The sequence below is a fragment of the Cololabis saira genome, chromosome 1 (genome assembly GCF_033807715.1).
Source record: "Cololabis saira isolate AMF1-May2022 chromosome 1, fColSai1.1, whole genome shotgun sequence".
Lineage (NCBI taxonomy): Eukaryota > Metazoa > Chordata > Actinopteri > Beloniformes > Belonidae > Cololabis > Cololabis saira.
Genome location: NC_084587.1, coordinates 40,847,517 through 40,860,016, shown reverse-complemented (window position 1 = coordinate 40,860,016; position 12,500 = coordinate 40,847,517). Strand labels below are relative to the sequence as shown.

The following is a 12,500-nucleotide window of genomic DNA, read 5'->3' as shown; positions in this document are numbered from 1 at the left end:
GACCAACGACGGCGCCGGCGAGCGGCTGTTCTACAGGATGCCAGGTACGGAGCTCCCAGGTTCCCACGCAGAGACATGATGCTGCCATGAATGTGGGTTTGCTGTGCGTCTCCCTGACCTGGAACTTCACCTAAAAGGTTCCTCTGGAGTTCTGGTTCAGCTCTGTAGCTCACCTGTACCAGGGACCCGGGACTCACCGGGTGGGACTTTAAAGTGCCACAAAGGAAGGTTTTTACCTCACGAGAGAAAAGGTGCTCCCACAACATAAATGAATAACTTAGGAAAGACACAGAGACTTGTGGAATGATTTTCAAGGCCTTCTGCAGAAGGTTGGAGAGAAGTCCTGAGGAGCTTTAGGGCAACACGGCCCTCCTCTTTAGAGCTCGTCAGGCCTTCTGACAAATTCTCCCTGCAGTCGAGCCCTTTTTATTCAGCAAGGATGACAGGAAAAACCATATTTGGTAAACAATGAACAATTAGAAGAAACAGATGGTCAAACAGATCAGATGATGGTTGAAAAGTCACACCTATGACTTTTCAGTTAATAAACAAGTTATCTGTGCTGTGCAGAGCAACAGACATCCTTTTAAGAAACCTTAAGTGGTCTTGTCATCAGATGGTCAACTAACCCTTAAAGACAATGAGACTGCTGTCAGTCGACCCCCCTGACAAAAACTCCTTAAACCTTAAAAATACAATGGGGCAGTTGTTGGACAGCCCAAACCCTTAAGGAACACAGGAAGTGGTTTCCCTGTTATCTGTTAGAGCATGTGATGGGGGTCTTGAAACAGATGCACCGAAAAACAATGGTTAATTTGACCAACCAGGAAGTCAGCAGTTTTAACCTCCTGAGTATGTCAAAGAATGTCACGAGGATAAACAGGCAGTTTTCTGATTCTGATTTTGATAATTTCATAATGACAACTGTTCAAATCTTTAATTAATCTCACAGTGCTAGTTACTGAAAAATAGTAAGTAGTTACCATTACTAGTTACTTCATTAAAAAGTAACTCAGTTATTAACTCAGTTACTTAGACCAAAAAGTAATGCGTTACTATGAAACGTAAGTAAGTTTAGTTACTTTAAATAAAAACATTATTTTAAATGCTCCCATTAATGCCCCTCTAGCCTCATTTCAGCAGGTACTGTATGGATTTGCATTGTCCCTTGTGTTCTGCATTCTAAACAGTCTCCCCCCTTCTTCACTTCCTGTATCAATAACGTTGGTTGCTTAGCAACAAGCTGAGAACGGCCAATGAGCTTCAGCAGCAGCTCAGGAACGGGACTCTTTGATGAATCGTTCATTACAGTCTCAAATATAATCCATGGTGGCATGTCGGTTTATAAGAATCTTTTTGCCCAGAAGAAAAAAGAGCGTCAACAACGACCCATAACTATTTTCTTCTCTTGAAAAAACACAGCGCCGCGGGCTTTAGAAGAAAAAGACGCTACAGAGCGAGTCGGGATGCAGGAGGCGGTGCTGATCTCCGCAATTTGAAGCCTTCTATAATAATTGTAAAAAGAATTTCTCTTACCACAGGTTGTTTTTGGAACGTAACCTCCGCGAAAAACCAGGGATTGCTGTAATGACAATATCTCCACGTTGCGAAACTCGCCTTCTCTTGGCTCATGACCGTCATGTTTTTGAACGCACACACACTACGTTTCCTCTGGTCTCCGCGTGTGGGGAAAAAAAGCTTCACTGTAGCCAGAAATAACGGAGTAACGCATCGTTTGGTAACGGTAATTGCGTTACTGAATTAGTCGACTGAAAAAGTCGTGCATTAGAGTATTAGTTACCGCAAAAACTAACGGCGTTACTGTAACCCGTTACTAAATGACGCGTTAGTCCCAACACTGCTCAGGTGTAACTTTGTCCTTGTCCTACAGCAGGGAAGCTGATTACCAAAGAAGAAGTGAAGGGGATCCACTGGATGACGTGGACGGGAGTGGTCGGCTCGGAGGTGAACGGAATCTGGCCTAAATACTCCAACATGACCAGTGTGAACTCAGTGGACGCCAACTACAGCAGCGCTATTTTGGTGACCGGGGACGACCTCGGTCTCATCAAACTCTTCAGGTTCCCCTGCCTGAAGAAAGGTACGTCACCTCTGTACGCCGCTGGGACTTTATAAGTTTGTACCTGATCTTTTCACCAGAGGAACCAGGTTGAACCTTGAGTCTCTCAGCTGTAAGTGAGTCGGCTCTGATGCACCGGGAAGTGCTGGTACATCCTCAGTCCTTGGGCTGACTCTGTAGGGAACTGGACACACCTTGTGTGTCCACACCCACAGGCTTTGTGGGGGCCGACACGCCCACATCCAGAGCAGCTGTCGCTAGTATGCTGTCGGAGTCCAGACAACCCCAGGAGCTAAAGTGACGACGCTGAGCTGCCCAACGCCATTTATTTCTGCTGTAAAGTTTTCTTTTCTTTTCACGTCTTCTGGCTCTACTGTCCTTGATTAAAAGAAAGTTTGACATTAGGTCTGTGAGACAAAACTTGGCAAAACTCGGCAGTAGAAGCTGGTCCAGCTGCACCATGACGTAGCCTCTGTATATGATGTAGCTGTTGCTGAAACAAGAGACCTGTCCGGCCTCAAGTTGGACACTTGGGGTCTGGATCCAGACCTGCAGTTCCTCCACTGACCAGCAGGATCTGGATCCATAGGCCTCCATGTTAAAGTTCAACTTTACAGTAGAATTAAACACATTTACTTTGCTTTTTGATTCGGTCTCCGGTTAGAGTTCACCCACATAGCATCTCTGCAGGGAATTTTATTTCCTTATATGGAATAATGACATAAAACCACCATAATTACCACTGTAGTTAGGGGCGTGTACTTCTGAATGGCAACCAGCGCAGCTAATGACTAGTTGTTGTCACTTTAGCTACTTAGCGCTGTATTGATTTCAGAGCTGTGAATAAAGACCTAACAGAACATAATCAATCATATTGTTGTTAGTTTTACTAACAGACTCTAGTGACTGGATTTCGGTCGGTCTGGAAGGATCTGAGGAAACGTTGAGCTGAGTGATCCTCTCTCCGCTGATCACTGATCAACTGAAACCACGTTTGAAAGGAAGCCCCTGGTTTTCCGCTGGTCAAACCCGGTGTATTTACACTGCTTAATGTAGTGTTAATTAATATGCATTGTCCCGTCTAAATAAACTTTGAAACAACTGTGTGAAAAGGTGAAGAAGGACCCTCTCCTCATCCACTGGTTAATGCAGAGTTACTTCAGTCCACTTCCTGCACTTGACACGGGTCCAGACCTACACATTTAGATGGACCACAATCGGTGTGTTCGATCTGCATCAGAGTCTGATTGTGCATTCATACCTCCCCAACTGAACTGGACCATCGGAACACCCAAACTCTGTTTAAAGCGGACCAATCGGGTCTGGTGTTAATGCAGCCTGAGTTCCAACTTCTGTTTTTAACAGCACCTCATCTCTCTGTAACAGGTGCCAAATTTAAGAAATACATCGGCCACTCTGCCCATGTGACCAACGTTCGTTGGTCCAATGATCTGCAGTGGGTCGTCAGCACCGGCGGAGCCGACCACGCCGTCTTCCAGTGGAGGTTCCTCCCTGAAGGAGTCATGAACGGGGTTCTGGAGCCGCTGCTGCAAGGTAACGCCGGGGTGGAGTCCAGGTCCGAGTCTCTGAAACCAGAAAATGCATTTTTAATCATAAATAAAGCACAATTATGCCTGTAATTCATAATTCACCTCATGTGAACATACTTTGTCCCTAAATCCTCTTCATGACCCCGAAATCTGCTTTTTATTCCTGTTGCTCAGGCAAAAACCGAATAATGTAGAAAACCTATGAAAGTACTTCCTTATTTTTAATCTTTAAACCATTTGGTAGTTATGGTTTAAGATTGAGGAAGCTTTACTGAAGCTGATTCGGGTTTATCATATTTCTTGGTTGTAAAATGTAAAATTAAAGAGAATATTTTATTTTGACTTCTTTAAAAACCTGATTTATACTTCTGCCTCAAAGCTGCAAACGTAGCCACAACCAGTCTTAGTTCCTCATGCACCTCCACCAGTTAGATGGCAGGTGCTTTTTTCTGAGCTACATAGAGGAATTTATTGAAAGAAACTCGGTATTGAGAGCTGCAGCACTGAAGACAAGAGCCTACGCTGCCATCGAGCCGTTGGCGGCGTAATTTCAGAGCAACGCAAACAATACTGCAGAAGAATAAATGGCAGAGACGGCGGCGGGGCTGCTAGCTGCTACACAGGAGCATAAATCAGGCTAAAGTCAGAAGTTCACTTGATCGCAGCCTTAAACAGGTTAGAGCATCCCACATGCTGATGTTTTGACACAGGAAGCCTCTGATTGGCTCACTGACATCAGTTAGCTGGAGACACACCTGTAGATGGATTATAAAACGTCTGCGTCCCAGAGACGAACCAGCTGTGGCATGAAAGCTGCAGATGAACCCAGACCAAGAAACAAAGAGCCCCATAGAGATGCTGCTGGAACCAGGGAGAGATGGTGTTTATCCAGAGTAAAACATCTTCACGTGAGCTGAAAGACCATGCAGAGAGGAGAAGACACTGCACCAAAACCACCAGAAAGAAGCCACATTACTATTGCAGATATTCTGCTCTTTCAAGGCTGCCTGGTTCGTGTGCCGGATGTCGACCTATCAACACGTTATTGATCAGAATCACGGGCTCGCTGCAGTTTTTAACTTATTGAAGGGATAGAAAAGACCGTCTGTTTCGTCTGTTTGACGTCCACATGGACACGAACCAGAGAGACTTAAGGCAGGTATCTGAATTGGCTCCCCGGTTGCCGGCCTTGGCCCGGCTGGCTTTATCTCAAATCTCCCCTGGATGTTATGCTAACAAGATGCTCTGCCCTCGCTACCCCTCCCCTGTCACCATGGCAACTGTGGAACTTAACCAGAACTTATACAGAGGCCGGCTGATAACAACAGGTTGTGCCGGGACGCTGGCTCAACGACAAATGTTGAATCTTGAATAAAGTTTGTCCTTGTTTTGTGTCTTCAGAGGGCTATGCTGACTCCAACAGCGGCGAATCGGACTCGGATGTGTCCGACATCCCGGAGCTGGACTCGGACATCGAGCAGGAAGCTCAGACCAACTACGAGCGACAGGTGACCAGGAAGCAAACACTGTTGTTCATCGGTAACCTGTCTGGTTAGTCTGACCGACCTGTTCCTGTCTCCAGGTGTACAAGGAAGACCTGCCGCAGCTCAAGAAGAAGCTGATTGGTTCCCTGAAGCGACAGAAAGCTCCGGAGGAGGGGCTTCGTCTGCAGTTTGTTCACGGGTGAAAACTCATTTCTTCATGCGGGACATGGCGGGAACCCGCCTACCACATGTCAATCAAAGTTAGCTTTGTTCCCAGCTCCTTCAGCCGAACCTGGCCGACGCTGGTTCATAGAAACGGCAGAGGTGTCAAGTAACGAAGTACAAATACTTTGTTACCTTACTTAAGTAGAAATTTTGGCTATCTATACTTCACTGAAGTAATTATTTTTCGGACGACTTTTTACTTTTACTCCTTACATTTTAAAAACAGCCTCGTTACTCTATTTCATTTCGGCCTTTAAAAAAAAACTATCCAGTTAAATTGCTCCATCCGGATAGAGTGAATTTGGTTGTGGTTGTTTCAGATGTTCTTGTCCAGTTTTGTTCTTACATCCGTTCCCTCAGATTCCTGCAACTAAACTTGGATGTACATTCCAATAAAGGTTAGGATAAATGATAACATGCCTCTGAAGTTTGACTTTTTGCACCATTACAATACTTATAGACAACTAGTCATCATATCTCCTGCTCTCTGAAACACATGTTAATGCTCAATAGTACACATATATGGTTCTTTAATATATTTGCATTATACTAAGATGCATTCATTTTCAATGGCTTTTGTCCTTAATGGTTTTTCCCCCTTACATTACTTTTACTTTTATACTTTAAGTAGTTTTGAGACCAGTACTTTTATACTTTTACATGAGTAAAAAACTTGAGTTGATACTTCAACTTCTACAGGAGTATTTTTAAACTCTAGTATCTATACTTCTACCTGAGTAATGAATGTGAATACTGAAGACACCTCTGAGAAACGGGCGGCTGCCAAATCTCGCTAAGGTAGCATGATGATTACTGATGAGGAAGTGATAACAGCTAGCCATTGGATAAAGTCAAAGCACACAATCTTTGATGGAGCTGCTTGTCTTGATATATCTTTTATAGGATTTTCTTACAATTGTGAGCCACGAACAATGATGGAACTTGGTAAACAGTTGGATGTTCTCCCTGCTCTGGATTGGCACAGAGTCACTGGTTATCTAGTTTGGTGGTGGTGAGGTAGATTCAATGTAAAGCTCCTTCACGCTCCTGCTGATCTCATCTAATCTTTATCGGGGTTCTAAAATGATTCAAATATGTAGTTGCTGAAATATACTAATTGTAAATCAGCTATGTCCTTTGAGAGAAGGACTCCCTCAAACAGGCCTTTCAGGAATCTCGTTATCCCCGACTGTTTCAATGATGGCAGTGCATCATGCAGCTGTGTTTCCTGTCTCCTGCAGCTACCGCGGCTTTGACTGTCGTAACAACCTGTTCTACACCCAGACGGGGGAGGTGGTGTTCCACGTGGCCGCCGTTGCTGTTGTCTACAACCGGCTGCAGCACAGCCAGAGGTTCTACCTCGGCCACGACGACGACATCCTCAGCCTCGCCGTCCACCCGCTCAAAGACTACGTGGCCTCCGCGCAGGTACGGCCCGCCGATCACAGTGCAGCGCGTTTACTGTGGGAGACCGTTTCTGATTGGATGTCTGGTCCATCAGGTGGGCAGAGACCCGGCCATCCACGTCTGGGACATCCAAACTCTGAAGTGTCTGTCGCTGCTGAAAGGACACCTCAGCAGAGGAGTGTGTGCTCTGGAGTTCACAGGTGTGTTTTTGGTGTCCCAAAGTCATCGTTACTTTACCGTTTTATCTAAAGAACCTCTGACCGAAGACACTGATGCTGAATCAGGGATTGATAAATAGTGGATGGATGGATGGATGGATGGATGGATGGATGGATGGATGATGGATGGATGGATGGATGGATGGATGGATGGATGGATGGATGGATGGATGGATGGATGATGGATGGATGGATGGATGGATATATAGATGGATGCATGGATGGATGGATGGATGGATGGATGGATGATGGATGGATGGATGATGGATGGATGGATGGATGGATGGATGGATGATGGATGCATGGATGGATGGATGGATGGATGGATGGATGATGGATAGATGGATGATGGATGGATGGATGGATGGATGGATGATGGATGGATGGATGGATGATGGATGGATGGATGGATGATGGATAGATGGATGGATGATGGATGGATGTAACAATGGATGGATGGATGGATGGATGATGGATGGATGGATGGATGGATGGATGGATGGATGGATATATAGATGGATGCATGGATGGATGGATGGATGATGGATGGATGATGGATGGATGGATGGATGGATGGATGGATGGATGGATGATGGATAGATGGATGATGGATGGATGGATGGATGGATGATGGATGGATGGATGGATGGATGGATGATGGATGGATGGATGGATGATGGATGGATGGATGGATGGATGATGGATAGATGGATGATGGATGGATGGATGGATGGATGATGGATGGATGTAACAATGGATGGATGGATGGATGGATGATGGATGGATGGATGGATGGATGGATGGATGGATGGATGATGGGTGGATGAATGGATTAATGGATACATGGATGGATGGATGGATACATGGATGGATGGATGGATGATAGATGGATGGATGGATGATGGATGGATGGATGGATGGGTTGATGGATGGATGGATGATGGATGGATGGATGGATGATGGATGGATGGATGGATGGATGGATGATGGAACAATGGATGGATGGATGGATGATGGATGGATGATGGATGGATGGATGGATGGATGGATGGATGATGGATGGATGGATGATGGATGGATGGATGATGGATGGATGATGGATGGATGGATGGATGGATGATGGAACAATGGATGGATGATGGATGGATGGATGATGGATGGATGGATGGATGGATGATGGATGGATGGATGGATGATGGATGGATGATGGATGGATGGATGGATGATGGATGGATGGATGATGGATGGATGGAACAATGGATGGATGGATGATGGATGGATGGATGATGGATGGATGGATGATGGATGGATGGATGATGGATGGATGATGGATGGATGGATGATGGATGGATGGATGATGGATGGATGATGGATGGATGGATGATGGATGGATGGATGGATGATGGATGGATGGATGGATGGATGGATGATGGATGGATGGATGATGGATGGATGATGGATGGATGATGGATGGATGGATGGATGATGGATGGATGGATGGATGGATGATGGATGGATGGATGATGGATGGATGGATGGATGGATGGATGATGGATGGATGGATGATGGATGGATGGATGGATGGATGATGGATGGATGATGGATGATGGATGGATGGATGGATGGATGATGGATGGATGGATGATGGATGGATGGATGATGGATGGATGGATGGATGGATGGATGGATGATGGATGGATGATGGATGGATGGATGGATGGATGATGGATGGATGATGGATGGATGGATATATAGATGGATGATGGATGGATGGATGATGGATGGATGATGGATGGATGGATGGATGATAGATGGATGGATGGATGGATGATGGATTGATGGATGGGTTGATGGATGGATGGATGGATGATAGATGGATTGATGGATGGATGGATGGATGGGTTGATGGATGGATGGATGATGGATGGATGGATGGATGGATGATGGATGGATGGATGATGGAACAATGGATGGATGGATGGATGATGGATGGATGGATGGATGATGGATGGATGGATGATGGATGGATGATGGATGGATGGATGATGGATGGATGGATGATGGATGATGGATGGATGGATGATGGATGGATGGATGGATGATGGATGGATGATGGATGGATGATGGATGGATGGATGGATGGATGATGGATGGATGGAACAATGGATGGATGGATAAATGGATGGATGGATGGATGATGGATGGATGGATGATGGATGGATGGATGGATGATGGATGGATGGATGATGGATGATGGATGGATGGATGATGGATGGATGGATGATGGATGGATGGATGATGGATGGATGATGGATGGATGGATGGATGATGGATGGATGATGGATGGATGGATGATGGATGGATGGATGATGGATGGATGATGGATGGATGATGGATGGATGGATGGATATATAGATGGATGATGGATGGATGGATGATGGATGGATGGATATATAGATGGATGATGGATGGATGGATGATGGATGGATGGATGGATGGATGGATGAATGGATGGATGAATGGATGGATGGATGATGGATGGATGGATGGATGGATGGATGGATGGATATATAGATGGATGCATGGATGGATGGATGGATGGATGGATGGATGGATGGATGGATAGATATATAGATGGATGGATGGATGGATGGATGGATGGATGGATATATAGATGGATGCATGGATGGATGGATGGATGGATGGATGGATGGATATATAGATGGATGCATGGATGGATGGATGGATGGATGGATGGATGGATAGATATATAGATGGATGGATGGATGGATGGATGGATGGATGGATAGATATATAGATGGATGGATGGATGGATGGATAGATATATAGATATATAGATGGATGGATGGATAAATAGATATATAGATATATAGATGGATGGATGGATAAATAGATGGATGGATGGATGGATGGATGGATGGATGGATGGATGGATGGATGGATGGATGGACACTATAAACCAGTTTTGGTATCAGATTTTAAAACCTGTATCCTCAAATCAACATTAAATCTGAATTCCTGCCTTCATTACCACAAAGACTGTTTACCATCAAAAGTATTCTAACAACTCCCAGTGTTCCTGAAGGTGTCTCTCCTGCACAAGATCTAAAAACAGCAAAGACCTGCTTTTAATGCAGCTTCTCGTCTTTGTGTCTCTCTGTCTTTCCGTCCGTCTTTGTTTCTGTAAACGTCAGTGGACGGTAAGAGTCTGATCTCCGTGGGAATAGATGAGTTTCACTCCATCGTCATCTGGGACTGGAAGAAAGGGGAGAGACTGGCCAAGGCCAGGTAAACACACCTGGACACGTGTCACACACCTGGACATGTCACACACACCTGGACATGTCTCACACACCTGGACACGTGTCACACACCTGGACATGTCACACACACCTGGACATGTCTCACACACCTGGACACGTGTCACACACCTGGACATGTCACACACACCTGGACATGTCTTACACACCTGGACATGTCTTACACACCTGGATATGTCTTACACACCTGGACATGTCTCACACACCTGGACATGTCTCACACACCTGGACATGTCTTACACACCTGGACACGTCTCACACACCTGGACACGTCTCACACACCTGGACACGTCTTACACACCTGGACATGTCTTACACACCTGGACATGTCTCACACACCTGGACATGTGTCACACACCTGGACATGTCTCACACACCTGGACACGTGTCACACACCTGGACATGTCTCACACATCTGGACATGTCTTACACACCTGGACATGTCTCACACACCTGGACATGTCTCACACACCTGGACATGTCTCACACATCTGGACATGTCTTACACACCTGGACATGTCTCACACACCTGGACATGTCTCACACACCTGGACACGTGTCACACACCTGGACATGTCTCACACATCTGGACATGTCTTACACACCTGGACATGTCTCACACACCTGGACATGTCTCACACACCTGGACATGTCTCACACATCTGGACATGTCTTACACACCTGGACATGTCTCACACACCTGGACATGTCTCACACACCTGGACACGTGTCACACACCTGGACATGTCTCACACACCTGGACACGTGTCACACACCTGGACATGTCACACACACCTGGACATGTCTTACACACCTGGACATGTCTCACACACCTGGACATGTCTCACACACCTGGACATGTCTCACACACCTGGACATGTCTCACACACCTGGACACGTGTCACACACCTGGACATGTCTCACACACCTGGACACGTGTCACACACCTGGACATGTCACACACACCTGGACACGTGTCACACTGAGTTCAGTTTAGTTCACGTTCCCTGTGTAGTGCCACTTCACATCAGTCACCTCAAAGTATTTTAAACATGTTTATTCAGTTCATCCAATCAAGTCCAAGGTGTAATCCGATTACAATCCAGTTAATTCTGACTGAAAACTAATTCCAATTTCATTTAATGCAAATGTAAAAAAACAGCTTGGCTAAGAAACCAAAACGTCCTCCAACCTGACCGACCACCACACAACAGTGGAGAAAGAAAAACTGATGAACGGGACCAAAAACCTCCATCAGAACCAGAACCAGGAGGGAGGGAGGGAAACATCTGCCTGCACTGGTATTCTGAACACTAACTGGAAGATGTTTCCACCAGAACCAGAACCTGGAGATGGTTCCACCACAACCAGGTGCTTGGAATCTGAGGGCTCTGCCTCCAATTCTAGTGTCGGAAACGCCAGAATCCACCAGAGAGACCAGAGCTCTGCTGGGGTGACCTAAACTTCTGTTTGTTTCTGTACAAACATAATAAATATCTTCTAGTTGTCATGTGTTCCAGGATCTACCAACTTCATTCTACAGCTTTTAGATCCTTTAGCAGCAGGAACCATCAGTAGATGTTTCCTTCAGCAGGAACCATCAGCAGTACTTCATCAGTATCTCAGGGTTGTGGAGGAGTTCTGGTCCGATCTTCAGTTCATTCAGGTTTTCAGATGTTCAAGCCTCCACGGCTCTCTGAAGGTTTTATTCCAAAGAGGGCAGTTTATTATCTGTTTTGTGATCTTAAAGTTCCCGGATGAGAGTGGACGGACTAATCTCGGGTAAGAAGACTGAGCTGGCCCAGAGGGGCGAGGTGGTGCGGCTGTCAGATTGGTGTAAAGTCAACGACCTGCTCCTCAACACCAAAAAGACTAAAGAGCTGGTTTTTGACTTCAGAAGAACTGAAACAAATATCCAGCCTCTCATCATCGGGGGGGTCGGTGTGGAGAGGGTCCCAGTGTTCAGGTTCCTGGGGATCGGACCGGAGGAGGACCTGACCTGAAGTGCCAACACTAAGAAGTGGCTGAAGAAGGTGCAACAGAGGATGTATTCTCTGAGAATTCTCAGAAAAAAACATCTCCCACAAAATCTGCTGCTTCCCTTCTACCACTGTGTCACGGAGAGTGTGCTGACGTGCAGACTGTGCGTGTTGTACGGCAGCTGCACATCTGACAAGAAGATGTCCTACGGAGTC

General features: G+C 45.8%; 2 protein-coding genes across 2 annotated transcripts in view; one reads left to right on the top strand and one right to left on the bottom strand.

Annotated features, from left to right (window-relative positions):
- Positions 1–12,500, bottom strand: part of LOC133445838 (E3 ubiquitin-protein ligase TRIM39-like) — a 205,187-nt gene that overhangs the window by 150,254 nt on the left and 42,433 nt on the right. The window lies entirely within an intron of this gene.
- Positions 1–12,500, top strand: part of LOC133445813 (echinoderm microtubule-associated protein-like 6) — a 56,448-nt gene that overhangs the window by 16,135 nt on the left and 27,813 nt on the right. The window contains exons 9-16 of the mRNA XM_061723279.1: positions 1–44; positions 1,892–2,101; positions 3,467–3,634; positions 5,032–5,138; positions 5,213–5,313; positions 6,581–6,767; positions 6,841–6,946; positions 10,180–10,273. The exon at positions 1–44 is cut by the window's left edge and continues 213 nt beyond it. Coding sequence (XP_061579263.1) covers positions 1–44; positions 1,892–2,101; positions 3,467–3,634; positions 5,032–5,138; positions 5,213–5,313; positions 6,581–6,767; positions 6,841–6,946; positions 10,180–10,273 — 1,017 coding nt within the window. The remainder of the gene's footprint in view (positions 45–1,891; positions 2,102–3,466; positions 3,635–5,031; positions 5,139–5,212; positions 5,314–6,580; positions 6,768–6,840; positions 6,947–10,179; positions 10,274–12,500) is intronic.